This window comes from Kryptolebias marmoratus, linkage group LG22, assembly GCF_001649575.2.
Source record: "Kryptolebias marmoratus isolate JLee-2015 linkage group LG22, ASM164957v2, whole genome shotgun sequence".
Classification (NCBI taxonomy): Eukaryota; Metazoa; Chordata; class Actinopteri; order Cyprinodontiformes; family Rivulidae; genus Kryptolebias; species Kryptolebias marmoratus.
This window is the reverse complement of record NC_051451.1, coordinates 28,334,298-28,352,848: the sequence shown is the minus strand read 5'-3', so window position 1 is coordinate 28,352,848 and position 18,551 is coordinate 28,334,298. Positions and strand designations below refer to the sequence as shown.

The 18,551-nt window shown below is 44.4% G+C and overlaps 2 protein-coding genes and 1 long non-coding RNA gene across 5 annotated transcripts in view; 2 read left to right on the top strand and 1 right to left on the bottom strand.

The window, feature by feature from the left end:
• Nucleotides 1–9,689, top strand: part of LOC108247171 (regulator of microtubule dynamics protein 2) — a 21,079-nt gene extending 11,390 nt beyond the window's left edge. The window contains exons 6-11 of one of the 2 annotated variants that reach the window (XM_017435092.3): nt 5,232–5,307; nt 5,674–5,751; nt 6,353–6,451; nt 7,512–7,565; nt 7,647–7,727; nt 8,616–9,689. In XM_017435092.3, coding sequence (XP_017290581.1) covers nt 5,232–5,307; nt 5,674–5,751; nt 6,353–6,451; nt 7,512–7,565; nt 7,647–7,727; nt 8,616–8,669 — 442 coding nt within the window. In that variant the 3' untranslated portion in view covers nt 8,670–9,689. The other variant, XM_037973583.1, reaches the window with a different exon arrangement.
• Nucleotides 9,690–12,419: 2,730 nt separating this feature from the next.
• On the bottom strand, nt 12,420–17,740 carry LOC108247157 (cytochrome P450 1B1). The gene is made up of 2 exons (XM_017435073.3): nt 16,361–17,740; nt 12,420–14,876 (listed from the first exon to the last, which is right to left on the bottom strand). The coding sequence occupies exons 1-2, from the start codon at nt 17,590–17,592 to the stop codon at nt 14,243–14,245; spliced, it is 1,866 nt and encodes a 621-aa protein (XP_017290562.2). The 5' UTR covers nt 17,593–17,740; the 3' UTR covers nt 12,420–14,242.
• Nucleotides 17,673–18,551, top strand: part of LOC119616710 — a 4,168-nt gene continuing 3,289 nt past the window's right edge. For both annotated transcript variants that reach the window (XR_005232687.1, XR_005232686.1), the window contains exon 1: nt 17,673–17,807. This is a non-coding gene — a long non-coding RNA (uncharacterized LOC119616710). The remainder of the gene's footprint in view (nt 17,808–18,551) is intronic.

The following is an 18,551-nucleotide window of genomic DNA, read 5'->3' as shown; positions in this document are numbered from 1 at the left end:
GGTCCTGTTGGAGCTCTAAACCTGGTCCTGTTGGAGCTCTAAACCTGGTCCTGTTGGAGCTCTAAACCTGGTCCTGTTGGAGCTCTAAACCTGGTCCTGTTGGAGCTCTACCGGTCACAGAAAGTTGGACCTTCCTTGCCTGAAGTGAAGTTTAGAGCCTTTTTTTTACAGATTAACGTTTAAGTTTTATTAATTTTATTACAGAATGTTCAGTTTATTGTGATAAAACTACACACTAAATTTTGAGCTTTTCAAAGTTTTTGCAAACAAACTTTTCCTATTTCCACAATCTTTACGCTTCATTCACAGTTTATACATCGAAACGTTGTTTTTTTGTCAGTTTAGAATGAAGGAAAACCCAAACTCCTGTTAGATTTTAGAGACGAATGAGTTTCAGGAAGTTGCTGCATCGGCACTTTTAAAACATTCCCTCAGACACTTTGTTTATTGTCTTCAAATGAATCTTTCAAAATGGCCAATGTTCCTGATTCGGAGGCGTTGGTGGAAGAGTCATTTAACAGGACTTCTTTGTCGTCGTCTCCTCTTCTGACAAATTCAAGGGAAAGAATTTTAAAAGCCCCCCCCCCGCTTTATGACTGAGGCAAGAAAATCCCCTTATATTTAATTAGCTGTACTTACGTGAGCCTGATTGCAAAAATCATATTTGTATTTGTGCAGGCCTCGATGCATTCCACCTTTAAAACTCTGCTCATGTCAAAACTTGACTGATTATACAACGGCTTCGTGCAGGAGCGGAGAAACGAGGACTGAACGCTGCTGCAGACACGTCAGCTTTCTGCACCTTCACATAATCTGCTAGGATTAAACTCTGCCTTATTTAACATTTCCTCAAGATGTGGACAAGGAAACCATGCATCCTATTTCTTATTTAGATGAAACTAATTCTTTTTATGTTACAGCCTGAGAAACTGTCTCATCTGGTTGAGGATTTGAGTTTTTTAACTTTTTTGACAGAAAAGAGCTTCAGACAGAAACTTTCAGTAATTACTGCACATACCTCCGCGCTGAAGGTGGAACAGAAAGGCCGTGTTTGTTTAATTAATTGCAAGCAACAGCTTTAAAAAAGCTTACTGGTTATTTAATTCCTTCACAACTTACCTACTGAATCAGGCAAATCCATGTTTGTGAGGGAGGAGGCCCGGGCCCGGGCCCGCTGCCAGGCGGAGCTGAAAGGAAGTTTATGTCTGAGGTAACTGTTTATTTAGAGCGCAGATGTCGTGAGAAAACTTGTCACCTGGTTTTTGTGAATGCCTTCCAGCTTGTCACACTTTGGCAGGTGCTATTTAAACACAAGCAGCCACTTCCTGCTCAGCCACTGAAACTTCTTACCAAGTTTATATTTTAGTTTTTTAACGTAACCTCAGTGAATGGATTCGGTTACCATATATGATGGAGGCAGCTTTTTAGGTGAAAGATCAGCCATAAGGCCTTTTTTAACTGCTGTTTTTAAATCTGTAGAAATACCGTATAATATTTTACATTTTAATAAGTGGAAACATGAGACAGAAATCCTCATTAATGCACGTTCATTGAGTTGTCTGTGAGTGACAGTTTAATAAGCTGGGTGAGGAGAATCATCTGAACAAACCTGCTTTTTGGTGAACAAACCGTGGCTGCAGCTCTGCCGGTGTCTCACATCCCAGTGAATAAAATAAAATTTTCCTGGTAAATGAAACTACTTTCTTCAGGTCATCAGAGGTTCCTTCATGTCTGCACTTCCAGGTCTCCACGGAATTTTATTTTATTTATTTATTCTTCCTTCAGGAACTTTGACACATTCAGCTGCACAGATCCAATCTACTTTCAAATTCTGAGCGGTCAACGTTTGTGACCAGCTGCCACCGGTCCCTCTGAAGTACGGTTGTTTCCTGTGGCTCATTCATGGAGAGATTCGGGTGTTTGTGTAGACGTGGCCTCATCGTTGCTTTCCACAGAACACTACGTCAGAATGTCAAAGATCTACATGCATGTTGGAGTCGACCCTTCTATATTTCTACAGCCCCGAATGTCCAGGTCTAAAAACACCAATGATAAATAACAAAAATATAAAAACAAACTGGTTCAGATCTGCTCCAGCAGACAGAATCTTACAGGTTGGGTCTGTGAGCAGGGATGGGTAAAGAAATAATGTGCACAGTTTTCTAAGCCATGCAGACAGAAACAGGCTGTGATTTAAAAAAACTGATCACACAAAACCTGCTGCAAACACACAACTTTGAGTGAATAACTGGTCTCAGTGAGATACTTCTGTGGTTTCAGTCCTTAAATCTGTTTAATTTTTAGTGTCTGTTGTCTGATCCCTGCAGGCCTTGATGACAATAAGATGTCTATTATCAGGAATTAATGGCTGACATAAGAAGCTAATGTTTGCACCACCAGGGAAGTGTAAGGTCTGTTGTTGTTTGTAGAAACAAGTGTGAGCGTGTGCTTCTGGTGGCTGGGAGCAGATTGGTTTCCTCTCAGCAGGCTGAAGCCTGGGAGATGTGATGCTGTAAATCCATGGATGTAGGGGCTGCTGATGGGACAAACGCCCGTGGATTATGCTGGCAGACTGTGGCAGAGAGGTTACTCAGCTCATTTTAAACACTTGCATCATCAGTAATAACAGCTCGGTGTCCCACAGATGGTTACCCTGACAGAAGGACATCAGTGTCTTTTCCTCGCACACGTCTTGTTTTTGGCACGCAGTCCCATCAGGCACTCTGTGTTTGAATGAGCTCTTTATGTTTGGATTTGAAGGTTGAAATCAATCTGCTGCCCGACACTTTGGGCCTTTTGTTTTTGCCCAGCAGAGTAGGGGATTTCATTGGGCTGTGATTAAAGATCTGGGCTAACTTTGCGCAATAACAGCTTTCTGTCCTCACCTCGTCCTCCCCTGTCATGTTTCGCTGCCGCTCACTTTCTCCTCCCCTTCTGAGTTTTCTCTTTTTGTGTGTGTTAGACAGTTGGAGGTGGATAGTATTACGGCTGACAATAAAAACATCGGATAGCAGCCCGAGGCCAGACACACCTCTCTGCACGTTTACGTCCCGTTTCCTCATAGGTCCTCGCTTCACTCCTTCACCTGTGGCTCCCCAATCGTGGCTCGGCTCAGTTTCACCCAGTGACAGACGATATGTTGCATAAGACCAGAAACGGCACAAAGTCGCCTCAGAATGAGGACAAACGTTAAAGAAGACTTCCTGTCCTTTCATCACGTTGGTCCAGGGATGCTCTCAGTAAACTACCAGAGCTGCTACATGCAGAGAGATGTGGGAGAAAGCTGAAATGTGTCTCTCAGTAGCCTGGATGTTGAGCAGTTTCTCTTACAGCTCTCACACGATGACTACAGGTCCTCTCATCTCATCGGCATCTTAATGCCTTTAATCACGTCAGGATATTTCAACATGCTCTCAACACAGACGACTAAATATTCAGCAGAACTCCTGCAGGAGGATTGTTGGCAGCTGAGTTCGTTCAGATATTGTGGGCCTTTTGGACTCTGAATGTTGAACCTTTCTCCTGACGTTCTTTCTGCATATGATTTGTTTTGGTTTTCATCAGACTTCCTGTATCATTTTTACTCCTCCACGTCTGACTTCATTTCACCAGTTATCTTGTTATGTTTGTTTTGTGGATATTTATTGGCCTGCAGTGCCAATTCAGTCACGTAGCTTTAAGGCCCCCATGCTGTTCAACAATCCATTTACTCCAACCAGGAACCTCGGAGCATCTGTGGTTAGCACCACCGTGTCAGACGATGCTGCCGGATGATCTTTGTGTCCTCTGATCCTGCGTGTAGAAAGGTGTTTGACATTTCTGCAGCCTGGCTGTGGCTTCTTCTTACTCTGTTCAAACTCTCCGCTGACTTCCAGAAGCTAAAAGCTCCCCTGGCTTCCCGTTCACTTGACTGAGGTCAGTGGTAATAATGTTTCTGTACCCTGTTTTTCTACAGTGCTACGCTGTGCTAACATTCTGTCTGTCCTTCCATGTTGTGGTGTTCTTGTGGTACTTCTTTGTATAATAGCTGTTGCCATCGCTTGTCTTTCTTGACCATCTTGTTAGAGCTGCTTTATTCCTTTGTGTTTGTCCCGATGTAAGACCAGCGTTTCCTACTTGTCCTTCATTCCACTGGAGGAAACCGATGTTTGAGTTGTTGTTCTGGGTTTGAAGACGAGGAGGAAAGAAGACAAACTGTCAGGCTGAAGATGGTGTGTGGGACCACGGCTGGATGCTGACAGAAGACATCACCACAGGTCCATGGAAGAGCTGAGACAAGAAGATGCTGCTGAACGCCACACAAACAACCAGATGATTACAGAGTGGAACTGTAGCGCCGTGCTTACATCGTAGGATGCTGCAGCTTTCAACCCTTCAGCTCAACTCGTATGCAAAAAGAAGAACGCATCCTAAACGTTATCCCAGATACGTCACAAGACTTTTCTTCATTATTTATTCTTGTAACAAAATACCAAAGACTGACAGAAGCATGAAGAGGGTTTTCAGAGTGGCTCATTGTGATGATGGTGGTTATAGGGATTAATATTTACAGTAAATGTTGCTAATATCTTACATCACTGTATGAACAAGTGAGACATAACTGATTCTACACCACATGTAAAAGACAGTTCCTTGCATTCCAGCGGGTTTGCATTTGTTTTTTGTTGTGAAATAACTGCAGAATCTATTTATATTTGCGATGTTATATTCTTGAAGGAGATTACGTGTTCCTGCAGCTCTGTGAGATGCTATCAGCCTCATGATGGAGCGGAATTGCTCCTTATGTAACGCACCTTGTGTCGTCTGAAGGCTTGATTTTCCTCCAAACAAACCAGTTTACGTAAGGTGCTGTCCGACCTCACGCTTCTTCGAGACGGAGATAACAGAAGAACATTTTTCATAAGTCTGTTTTGATGTGAAGGGAACCGTTAAACTCCTTTGTTTCACTTTTACCTCAACTGAAGCGTCCCCTTCCTGCATGAGGTGCTTTTCTAAGCTTTGGGAAGCAGTTTGTTGTTGGTTTTTGTTCCTGGAAGGTGATGAGCAGGACTTTTCTAAGCGCTCAACCATCAAACAATGACTTCAGCTAGAGTTAACCCGCACAGCTAATCTATATTTGAGTTCACCCGAGTTGCTTTATTTGGAATTTTGTTGCCTTCTCAGACGTTTTGTCCCAGGGAGGAGATCACTGACACAAAAGCTGGCTATAATGTCTTATTTTATTTTTACAGGTATGCCATTATGTGTGGGATTCTGGCAGAATATGACACCATACAAAACAAGATAAAGAACGGGTACATTTTTAAGGTAAGGAACAGTGCTTCTCTTGTGTAATCTGATGAAAGTGGGGGTTTGGAAGTCAGAAAGCCCCTCCTTCTGACGGCCAGTTACATAAGCCAGTGTGTGGAAGAACGGCACGTAGCCGTTTATCTTCTGTCAGCGGCTTCCATAAACACAGTGCACCTTCAGAAGTCCTGACAGGTGAAAGAGCGGGAGATGGAGTGCTGGAGAGGGGAAACAAGAGAAGGAGGGAGGGTCGGCGGGATCGCATGTGTGAGAGGTGTTTGTGAAATACTTGTGGGTTGGTGAAGCAGGACAGATCAGGTCAGGACAGAAGGAAACAGCAGCTGTATCATGAATCAACACTGAAAAGCTTCTGTGTCCCCCCCCCAGGATCATCTGGATAAAGCCATCGAGCTGAAGCCGCAGGACCCCCTGTCCTATTACCTGTTGGGCCGCTGGTGCTACGCTGTACGGGACCCACATGCTCCACAGCGCATCTGTCTTTTGTCGCAAAGGCGATGTGCAGTTATTGTTCACTAACTTCAAGTCTGAACCTCAATATGCATTGAAAACATTTTCCTGGACCCGTCTTAGTCTGAATACGACCCGTCCAGAACCAAACTGTAGGACCTACTGAACTAACGTGACCCCACAAAGCAGCAGAGTCTCCTCAGCTACCAGCTGATAAAAGATACTTAAACAGCCATCAGATGTTCTGAAAATATAACTTTTTTGTTTGTTTTTAATGAACCGTTTATCAAACATTAGTTTTGTCTTGATTTTATTACACAAAGTGGATTCAGATATGTTGTATGAGTAAGTTTCTCTTTGATTTGAAGTTAGTTCTGATTGTTTTTGGACCCGCTGTGGTCACTGTAAGCTAATATATATTTTGAAGTTTTAGTTTTTAACGATCATTTAGAGATAAAAGTTACAGAGGCCATGAAAGTGTGTTTCTGGCAGCTTCAGATTCAGACAGAAAAAAGGCAGTGATGCACTTCCTTTCTGCTTCTTGTTTTGTTGCTTTTAAAAGATTCACTAAACCACGTTATTCGATTTGTTTCTGCAGGTTGCTCAGCTGTCGTGGATTGAGAGGAAAGTTGCTGCAACTCTATTTGGAGAACCTCCGAGCGCCACCATCGAAGATGCTCTGAAGAACTTCCTCAAAGTAATTTCCTGTTCATTTTTTATGAATGTATATGAACTGTTTAAAGTCTTTTTTTAGATGAAATGGAAGGACAGAGCTTTAAAGACTAATTTCTGAAGAAATCCTGCCTGAAAATCTCAGATTTATTCTATAAATCAAAAAACTAATTCAGGACTTTCATTTGTAATAATCTAAGTTTGTTATGTAAACTGTAGAAAAAGGCTAAGATGGCTAACCACGCACCTGTGTTTCACTCCCTGACGCACTCTTAATGAGACAGGAAGAAACAGTAGAAAGCACACTCTGTGAGAAAACTAAACTGTGTTGTTTCCATCGCTCAGATTATTGCTACCATAATCCTAATCCTGCTTCAGATGAATGCTTTCATGCATTTTTGTTTGAGTTTTTCTGAAGCTGCGAGTTGAGTCGTTCCAAAATAAAAACTTCTGCTCTGTAGCTGAAGATGTTTGGGTAAAATGCTGACTGAATAGTAATAACGAGGTTTTAATGCTTATTTATTGGTGCCTTCGATAAACTGACCCCTGCAGGTTAGTAAGGTTGTGTGCATGAAGCAACAGTTTACAGCAAATGTCAGAAATCTGTCAGTGTTGAGCTGATTGCATGTGAGCACTCGGTGCACGCTCCTGTTGGCTCCTGAGCGAAGGAGCCGCGTGTTTTCAGAGGTCTGATCCGTGTTCCCACATTTCAGCTGTTTATATAGTCAAGAAAATACTTTTTCATGTGCGTGCCTCTTCCTGGTGTCTCAGCCTTAAGTTTGATTTAATCGGCTCCTGTTTCAGCACGTCGCCTGTGACCTAGAGAACTTGAACAAATACATCCCATAAACCCGTGCAGTGCCGGTCCACAGCCTCCAACCTGTGGCTTCCATGGTTTATCCAACATGTTCCTGAAAAGCAGATCTGGATTCTGTTAGGGATCTTTGTAGATCTTCATGTGTCGACCGCAGTCATTCTCATCTGTAGAATTCAGTTAAATTCATGCTAACAGATCTTTATTCTCTGGTATTTAGTAAAGTTTGTCTCTAAGTTCATTTTGTTTTGGTTTTATCTTTTGAATCCAGGTTGAAGAGCTTCATCCTGCCTACTCTAAACTCAACTATGTGTTTCTGGCCAAGGTCAGTAGTGGACCCTTCAGCTCTGGGATGGTCTGCAGAAACACACAACGCTTTGACAATCCTTGATCTTGTCTTTGGCAGTGCTATAAATATCTGGGGCAGATGGAAAAGGCCAGACAGATGTGTGAAGCAGCTTGTTCCATGGATAACGTCTCCAAAGAGGTAAATACTGTCACCTGAAGGGTTTATTTATAGCTGAGGCCTCTGCCTGGCTTCATCTCATCCATTAAACCCCTTCATAGCGGATGATGACCTACGATGCTGAGAAGCTGGTGCCTCGTTAACAAACTGTCAGGGAAGCCATGACGGGACACGGTGAGGCTTGGTTGGAGAGAATCTGAAGCTGGCGTCATGCTGAGGTTACCACCTGATAATGCCAACACCGTGCTGGCTTCTGGGGTCATGTCTGCTACGTGCATCACTTCCTGTCGCCTCTCCTTCCACGACCAAAAGGGTCGTCCACACTCTGACCGTGCAGCTGCATCAGTTAATGTTTTATTAATGAACTCTCCCAGTCAGGTTGCTGGTCTCGACACACCTACTTCATGTCTGTGTTTATTTTGAAAGGATGATAAAGTGGAAACTACGGTCTCAGGTGAGCTCAGCCTTACTGACAGGTTACAGGCAGCTCCTCCTTCCACTTTAATTCATTAGACTGGTAAAAATACAGGAATATAAAGAACAGGACTATCAGCAGCACACGTCTCTGCGCCTGAAGCCTCTGTTCCATTAGAGGGGTTTTCAGTTCCAGGACTTGGGCTGAATAAACTTTAAATCTCTGAAAACATGGAACCAGCATCGGTCCGACATCATACAGCGGCAGCAGAGATTAGCGGTGGTAGCATCGTGTTCGTGTGGCGTGACGTTCCGGCCGAACGGGGTTCGATGGCGTACAGGATCGTTTCTTCATGAGAACCTGCTCCTAACGTAGAATTTGTGGTGTTCTGAGATCATCCGGCGTGAAGGGGAGCACACTGAGAACCCTGAGGGGACGACCGGCTGGAGGGACAAAATAATGAAACACTAAATATTTCAAATGTTCATTTTCAGGATGAAGAAGCACAAAAGGAGTTGGACGTTCTGTGCCCGGCGCTCGGAGTGTGAGAACAGTTGAAGAATAATCCAGACTTTAATCTTTCCTGACCTCTGAAGGTAGTTTTTCTGTAAGAACTGATCTGAAGTCAGGCTTCATGTTGTTCACTTTGTGAGTGGAACATGTTGTGGCGTGAAATTCAATCATCCGTAGGAGCAACGAGCCGCAGCCTTGGAACCACTCGTCAGAGTTTTCTTTTAATAATCATTTTATAAACTGATGAAGACCCAACTTCCAACCCGTGAGGTTTTTTTTTTGTTGTTGAGACTAACTGAAAGTCAGAAGTTCAAACCCTCGGAGGTTAAAGTCATAACTCATTTCCAACAGCTCCACAGATCACATATTAGCAGAAATAGCTCAGGCAAGTCGTCTGTAACATCTACTTTCACTTCAATCAAAAGAAATCTTTCACCTCCTGAAGTCACGCTCAGATTGGGTTTCAACTTCCAACCGCCTGAAGGGAGGCGGCTGATCTGCAGGGCGAGCGGAGAGCGGGCTGTAAACGTCAGCTGGGTTCGTTTCTGAAGCAACTTTACAGCCGTTAGTTCCCAGCATGCACCTGGGGCTCAGATTAGTTTTAAATCAAAAGCTGAAGCATTAATAAATCTTTTATAAAGAGTTTAATAATGTTTAATAAAGGATTATTCATGGGGTTAAAATGTTTTTAAATCAGTTCAAACATGAAGCAGCTGGTTATTTATTGCTAATTCTTTATTTTTAATTTAATAACCGTGTTCTCAGTGCTTCCGTGCTACAGCTAGTTGCTGCTGCTGCTGTTTGCTCTTTTAGAGAAAGATAACAGAAAACTGACAGCTGTGGAAAAGTTTCTCAAAGACGTTTCCATGAAGAAGTAAAAACACTTTAAGGTGACGGGGATCCATTATGGTTTTAATCTGCTTCTAAATGTTTGAACTGTCCCTTTAAAGACGGGTATTAAGACACTGCACGATAAATAAAAGATGTAATTCTGCTTTTAAAGTGTAAATATCATTTTAGCTTTAATGTAGAAAAAGAAATCTGAAGTAAAAAAAGGTGAAGAGGCTGAGGACTCGTTTGTTTGTTTGTTTGTTTGTTTGTTTTGATCTCCTGCTGACTTTATGTTTGCAGGTTTTATTTTACTGATTCTTCGACACATTCCTGATTGATTTTATTTTTATTAAACAATCTTTTTATTCCTTTTTCTGTTTTGTTTAAAAGAATTTATTTAAATTTGGTTTTTAACAAGTTTTTTTTACCACTTTGTAAATTTTATCTGGTTTAAATGACAAAACAAGTTTTAATATTCCTGATTAAACTGCAGATTCATGTGAAATAACTGGAGTTTTTATTTATTCTTCTTGTGAAAACCTTGATTTCTAGAAGTTTTCCTGCAGAAACAGAAATCTCTTTAATTCTCTTTAAATCTGTTTTAGCTGCTGATTTGCTCATTTTAGCTACTGTTTTGCTGCTTTAAGCTTTTCGGTGTGGTTCTGCTGGTTTGTTTACCAGGAGCAGCTTCTCACAGTAACTTTTTGTTTCTGCAACCTGGAATCAAAGCAGGCGGTGATTTTGGTGGTGAACTGAACTGAATCAACAGCGCAGCGTGTCGGCTCCTGCAGGAGGGAAAATGATTGTGCAGCTTCCTCCACAGAGGGTACACTTTGTGCCAGATCAGCGGGGGAATTTGTTACTGGATCAGATTCAGGCCGACCTCCACTGGTCTCGTCATGTTTCAGATCTTATTCCACTCTCAGCGCAGGTGTTTGTTTATACACAATCAGAAACTTCAGCTTTCCTGGCTGCTTTTTTTGAGCCTCTGGTGTTTTTTAATCAGACATCTGCAGAGCTCCCTCTCGGTGTCTGCACACGCCGGCACAAAACTTGTTGCAAAACACTTAAAAGTTTCAAACTTCTGTCCGCCGTCCAACTTCAGACATGTTTAACGTTACGACAGCAGTTTGCATTCAGCTGTTTGTTTTGAAACAAACGAACAACTTGGGAGGCAAGCTAAAAAAATCATTTATCATTTTCCATTTGGAGGTTTTTTATTATCATTTAAATGATCTGAGACTTTATGGGTTTTAATCCTTCAACAGATTTTTTAATGATTAAAGTTATTTTGATCCAGAAGAAGCTACAGTAGTAGGATATTAGTGAGAGCTAATATACTGGAAGCATGGAACACCAGCCTCACAGTGAAGCACGGTGGTGGCAGAAGCATGCTGTGGGGACTGGGAAACTGTCCCTGTCCCTTCCAGAGACATTAGTCTGGGACGGAGGTCCACCTCCCAGCAGGACAATGAGCCTAAAGCCTCTGCTGAAGAACCAGTTAAAGGTCCTGGAATGTTCCAGTCAAAGCCCAGACCTCAGTCCAGCTGAGAACCTCTGGTTGTTGGACACAAGCAGCACCGTCCAACCTGAAGGAGCTGCAGACGTTTGGACATGAAGAATGGACAGAAGGTCCAGGTTAGACGGACCTGAAGAGACCTGATGGACAAGGACCATGGAGACGGACCTGAAGAGACCTGATGGACTAGGACCATGGAGACGGACCTGAAGAGATCTGATAGACCAGGACCATGGAGATGGACCTGAAGAGACCTGATGGACCAGGACCATAGAGACGGACCTGAAGAGACCTGATGGACCAGGACCACAGAGATGGACCTGATGGACCAGGACCATGGAGATGGACCTGAAGAGACCTGATGGACCTGAAGAGAACTGACGGACCTGATCCTGGAGACGGACCTGAAGAGACCTGATGGACCAGGGCCATGGAGACGGACCTGAAGAGACCTGATGGACCAGGACCATGGAGTCGGACCTGAAGAGACCTGATGGACCAGGACCATGGAGACGGACCTGAAGAGACCTGATGGACCAGGACCATGGAGACGGACCTGAAGAGACCTGATGGACCTGATCCTGGAGCTGCTGCAGGAGGTGAGGACACAAAGTGTTGAGTCTGAGGGGGTGAATACATTTGCACACACCACTTTTTTAGGTTATTTATTTAATTATTCTAAATTTTTATTTAGCATCAAACTTGAAAAATGTTTGTTTTCTATGAGAACAGTTTGAATGATTTTACTCAAATGACTTATTTTAGATTTAAGATAAAATTAACAAAACATTTTAGTTAAACTCAGCAGAACAGAAGCTAAAAGGTAAAAATAAAAATTTTTGAGGATTTCTTAGATTTCTTAAATTTCTCTGAGAATAAATGTAACTAAAGTTAAAAAAAAACCAAATCTCTGCCTGAAGTCTTGAATCAGCTGAAGGTTTTCCTGAATGGAGTCTTAAATACACAGAAGAAAGTTTAACTTTAACGCTGACTCAGGTCTGAGCCTCAGCTCTGCCTCCGTTTCTCTCCTGACTCGGCTTCTTTTGATAATCTGACATTTCTCCTGGTCGTGTTTGGAGGGTTGCCATGCAGCTCTTCACAGGCCTGTTTAGTCTTCAGCTTTAATTTGCTGTGTTGTGAAGAATGAAAGCTCAGTATCAGGAATCTTCTACTGTCTGGATTTGTCACGCTCCGGCGGCTCGGCTCGGCTCGGCTCGGCTCCACGCCTCCCTCTGATCAGGTACAGGATGTTCTGGCAGGCAGAGATGAAACGCCGCGCAGGCCGAAGGATCTGAATCACTTCCTTTTCTGTTCCCACCTGACCTGGCAACGCTCCGAGACTTCTTAGAGTTTCTCTTTTCAAACCAGCTCTGACTGATTGGCGTCATCAGCCATGTTTGTTCTTCTAAAAGTAGAAAACGACGCAGAAACAAACCAGGAGAATATAATCTGTTTATTTTGTTTGTTTACAAAACTTTATTGAACAAGTTTCAGGCAAACAAACTGAGAGAACGAGCGTCGATGCAGCTGCAGAGATTTCACAGGAAACAGCTGGAAAAGAAGGATTTTAAATTCCAGGTTGATTATATCAAACATTAAAGGGATAAATACTATCTTACCTGTTGCAGATAACTCTTTGAATGACCATGTTTGGAGAAATTAAAGTTTAATTCTGACAGGACTGAAGAGCTAAAGGCTAGTCTGAGTGGATCTCAGAGCTTTGTGCAGCTTTCACGTTATTTTATTTTATTTTTTACTTTAAAAAGTTTCATGGTTGCTTTAAAGTGCACAGTAATGGCACCAGCAGCTGGCTGTAGCACCCTCAGCTGCAACATTATGACATTTCTGCTGGAATAGCCATGTAATATAAAAGTAAAAGATTAAATATTGGTTACTGCATAAACCAGTGATCCCCAAAGTTGGGTTTGAGGCCCCATTACAGGTCCCAAAACATCTGTTTCAGGGTCTGGAGGAACAAAAATAAATTTGAAAATGATTGCTAATTGCATTTTACTTTATTTTATTTTATTGCCACATATGTTATGTGAGATAAAGTGTTTTGTGTCAGTAAAAAGAGTTCAGAGTTCGTTTCGATATTTGACCACAGAAAGTTGAGCTTTGTGTCAGAAACTGAAAACTTTGGTAACCTTTGGCTTAAACCACCGTGGAACTCCTTAAAACACTGAAATCCTGCATTAAAATGGCTCCACTCAGATTAGCCGTTATTAGTTCGTCAGTTTGGTCCAAGTGGAAACAAACAAAACAAACGAGACGATTTTCATTTTTCATCCATAACGAATTATCGCAGGTTGTCAGTTTTTAACTTTTACATCCTCTTCAGTCAAGCTGCTGCTGCTTTCTGTGCAAATAACTTTAAAACTTTATGTAAATAAGAGTAAAACTGAGACAATCTACCACAGGTAAGATACTAGTTATTCATGCTCGTTCCACAGAACCCCACTTAAGAAATGTCTGATTAATAACTGATCGCTTCTGTCAGCGTCGTCCTGCAGGGATCATTTTATTTAGGCTAGAATCATTAAAAAACATTCATTCACAACACATTAACACGTTAAATCTCCACTTCATTTCAAGTTGGACCAATAAAAACTTGAACTGTTCCAGCAGAGAGGAAACTGATCCCTGCAGGCGGTGACTTTCAGCAAAAACCACGTTCCCATGAGATGTAAAAAAATAATCAAACTGGTCAATTTAGAGACTTTTATGCCCAGTCCTTTAAAACAGAATATATTAACCTATATAAAACTATTGATAGCTAAAGTAATATCTGACTTCCAGTAAGTCATTTCCTGAGTAATGATGATTAAAGTGTTTCTGAACAGTTTGTGTTAGCAGAGCTGAAGCTTAAAGCTGGTTTGGAGCTTATTTATCTGTTTCTCAGACTCCCCTGAACTCTGATTACAGCTGCAGTTAGGATGTTTAAAATGTAAAATAATGCAGCAGAAAGAGTTGTTTTATAAAAACGATTAATAAAGTTGTACAGGATTCTTAAAAAGCAGGTCGTGTATGTAGCAGAAACAGTCTGTCGCCTGTTTGGGCCGTTTCCTGCGGTGGAACTCGTGCAGAACCGAACAGCAGATATTTTCATTCTCGCCTGTTTCTGATTGTTTTATGCAGCTGACTGCGGTCCTCCACCTCGAGGGCTGAGGAGCGGAGATGAACACCGTGTCTTTCAGGATTTAATCGTCCCTGATCAGTGGATAAACGTTCTCAGCCACGAACAGCTGGACTTCCTGTTCAACCTTCAGTCTTTGAGTTTTCTTCCATTTGCTTTGTTTGTGCGTCCAACGGTGTCTTCCCAGAGGACGCCTGGGCGGCTGCCTCGTCCAGCAGCTTCATGTCTTCACGCAGAGACACGGCGATGGAGAAGGCGTGGGGCTTCAGGGTCAGGCCGTAGCTGTAGTCCAGGCTCAGGGTTCTGGTCGGGTCGGGCCTGATGTGGCACTGGTGGGCGAGCAGAGCCGTGAAGAGGAAGAGCTGCATCTTGGACAGCTCCTCGCCGATGCACCGCCGCCTGCCCAGGGAGAAGATGAGCACGCTGCTGGTCAGGTCCTTGTTCAGGGACCCCTGAGGGTCCAGGAACCGCTCCGGGTCGAAGTTCTCTGGGTTGGACCAGTATGTCGGGTCGTGGTTGACGGACCACTGGTTGATGAAGATGACGGTGTTCTTTGGGACGCTGTGGCCCATGATGGAGGTGTCCTTGATGGTGGAGTGGGGGATGGTGAGGGGGACGAAGCTGGTGAAGCGCATCATCTCGTAGATGAAGGCCATGACGTAAGGCAGCCGGGACATGTCCTCGGCGGAGGGGAGGCGGTCCCGGTCCACAACTCTGTCCACCTCCTGCTGGAGACGCTCCTGCATCTGAGGAAACCTGAGACCAGAGGACAGGAGACGTTTTAGAAGAACTACGAAGCAGCATGGCCGACAGTAAAAACCAGAAACCCAGACCTGACCCCGACCCCGATCAAGACCCAGACCCCAACCTAGACCTGACCCTGACCTGACCCAGACCTGACCCTGACCCTGACCCGGACCCGGACCCCACCCCCGACCCAGACCCAGATCTGACCCAGACCTTACCCTCCAGACCCTGACCCTGAACCCCACCCAGACCCCGACTCCAACCTGACCCCGACCCAGACCTGATCCTGACCCGGACCCCGACCCTGACCCCGACTCCAACCCTGGGGACACCTGGACAGGTCTCCAGTCCATCACAGGGACACAGAGACAGACGAGACCCGCTCACTCCTACTGAAGGACAGTTCCAGTGGACGTAACCTGCATGTTTCAGGTCTGTAGGAGGAAACTCACGTGTCTGCGGGGGAGATCATGTAAACTCCACCCAGAAAGGCCCCAGGCTGGGAGACGAACATGTGACCTCGCTGAGAGGTGACAGCTCTAACCACTGCTCCACCGTGCCACACAAATTTAGAGATTCTTTTTACGAAAAAAACTAATTAGAAATGGCGCCACCAGGTGGAAGCTGGGAGCCAGACTGAGTTCTGACTGAGCTGCTCTCAGTTTGTTTCAGAATCTTTAGATCTTTTTATTAATTATAAACAACAGAAGAAAACTCTGCCCCACCCACACACACACACACACACACACACACACCGTTTAGTGACGGTCAGCTGGTTTCTGCACATTCACAAACAGATAAATAAAAGCAGCAGCAGCAGCTGAGAGTAAAACGCTGACTGTGGGATTCATGCAGCTTCACCGGTGTGAGGTTTCACCTCTTTGTGCTGCTGCCAGTTTCTGTCACACACACACACACACACACACACACACACACCATGATGTTACATAACGTAACACTTCCTCATAACTTTGTTGCATTTTCAGAAACTTTGAGAGTCGCTGTTTTAGGAAACTAAATCTGCTCTTCAGCTTCTGACCCTCAAACTGCTGAGAAATCATTTAACAGATTTTATTATTTGATCAGTTTTTATCTCTTAGGAACAGTTAGGATTAAATGTGAGTGATAATGTTTTGTCTGTTAGCAAAATATCTCCCAAACCCCAGGACACATTTTAATGAACCCTGCAGAAAATAATCATTGGATATAAACCTACAACTCATTAACGTTTGGAGTCAATCAAGTTTAAGATGGCCGCCACAGCCAACTGACCTTTCGAAAACACATGAGGGGCTAAAGCTCAGAGTTAGGGTTAGGACTGAGCTAAACCTGGTCTGGTAGTAGCTGAGAGTCATCCCGAACACACAATCTGAGCGCGAGATCTCCAGATTCATCATCTCTCCTCGTGAACTGATCTGAGTCTAAAACTCCTGCCTGACGGGCGGCGGGCGACACGCATTCATTTAATAAAGACAGCTCTGAATGTGTCTTACTTGACCAGGATGAGGACGATCCACTGCAGGGCCGTGGACAGGGTGTCCTGACTCGCCCCGAAAATGTCCCCAATAGCCGGGCTGACGTCATCCTTGGCTGCTGGGGGACCCGTCCGGTCCGGGATCCGGTCCAGGGCCACGATGAAGGCGTCCGTCATGTCCCTGAAGGTGCTGGACTCCAGGGTCTTCCTGTGCTCCAGGACCTTGTCCCTGATGAAGAGGGAGAAGTCCTGGTTCAGCTTCTTGAACTCCTCGAACATGGTCCTGATGGGGTTCGGGAAGTACTGGAGCCAGGGCATCACGTCCACAATGCTGCCGGCCCCCACGGTCTGGGTGAACTTGTCGTTCCGGCCCACCACGTCCCGGAACTCGTCGTCCTGGTAGGAGTAGCGCTTCCCGAAGCAGACCGCGCTCATGACGTTGGCCGTGGAGACCACCAGGAAGGTCATGGGCTGGAAGAAGCGCTCCGCCCGGGTCCGCTCCACGAAGAGCCGCAGCAGCTCCCGGAACTCACACAGCACGTGCTGCTCGAAGGTCCTTCTGGTCTGCGGGTTCCCGGTGGAGAACATCCGGACCGTGGACTGGGCCACGCGCCGGTGCGTCTTCCAGCGCTCCGTCACGGTTCCGAACGCCATGCTGTCCCCGTCCGCGATGAAGCGGAAGGAGGTGAAGTCCGGTCTGCCTGCGAAGTCCAGACCCTGCTTGATGAGGGCCTGCCTGATGGCGGCCCCGTTCAGGACCACCACGGCCTGGCTGCCCAGCCGGATCTGGAACACGTTCCCGAACTTCTGGACCAAGCGCGCGAAGAACAGGTGCGGCGCGTTTCCGAGCTGCGCCGCGTTCCCGATCAGGGGCCAGGAGAAGGGTCCGGGCAGACCTGAACCCGACCTGTGCCGGAGCCGGACCCACAGGGACACCAGCAGGACCGCGGAGACCACCAGCACCGACCTGGGGGTCAGCCAAACCTCCAGGCTCTGATCCATCCTGCAGGTCCTGCTGGGAGGAGAGGAGAGGTCCGGATCCAGGTCCAGGATCAGGTTCTGCTCAGAACCAAACCTGAAGCACGAAGTTCTGAGGAAACAGAAGAGATCAGACACCTGAACGGCTTCTGTTTCTGTAAATGATCTGCGCTGCTCAGGTTCTGACCCAAAACCAGTCCAGAGTCCAGCAGCAGTGTGTGTGAAGGAGACGCAGCGCGCGCTCTGAAATCCTCCTGCAGCGACTCCGCTCATTTATCTGCGAGCAGCTCAGCATCACGACCCGGTTCTGCTGCAGGGGGCAGGTTCGGCTCCCTCCTCCATCACCTCCACCCCCGGAACTCCTCAGCTCCAGTTTGAGTTTCAAATCTGAATCACGGAAAATCAAAGATCAAAAGAAACGTTCAAGCCGCTGCCATGGTAACAACACACATGTGTCTGTCACTCTCTGATGAGAGGCAGACTGAAAAGTAAGCCTCAAACAAACATTTAGATCTAAAATATGTAGAAGTTTGTCTGTTTGCTCTTTTATTCTGGGAGGTTTAAGTCCTTCAGCAGAGAGAGACAGAAATGTTGTCAGTTTGATGTCAAATCTGTGTTTCTACACAAAGAGCTGCTGTTTGTAAAAGATTTAAACACTTCAGATGTTAGTGACCTCCAAAAAGGATCAAACTGATCCAAACTGGACCGGGTTTAGAGCTCCAAAGTCCCAAAACATCACTGTCATAATAATATGAATAATATTTTTTTCTGTTTTTGGGGCTCATGTTGTCATAGATCGTAGATCATTTTAATAAAAAATCAAATGTTTGTTAAAAAAGTATAAAAAAATACAGTTTATTGAAAAAGAACTTCTGCTCCTTTTGAACATGTAAGGATATTTTAGTTTATTATTAATATTATTATTTAAATATTATTTTGAATTTAATGTGCAATTAGAACACTCATTTAATAATAGAATTAAAAATAACATATTAATTAAAACAAATGTTATAAATCTTTAAGAAACACAAAGAATGATATTAATGATTTTTAAACATAAGAAAACACTAAAACAGCACTTTAAATGTTTAAAACTGAAGTTTAATGTCAATTTTATTGAATTTAAACTTTAGTTTTATGAATTTTAATCTAAAAAACGATGAGATTTATAAACCTGAGGCGATCTGCTCCTCCTCCCCCCGCCCCCTCCTCCTCCTCCTCCTCCTCCTCCT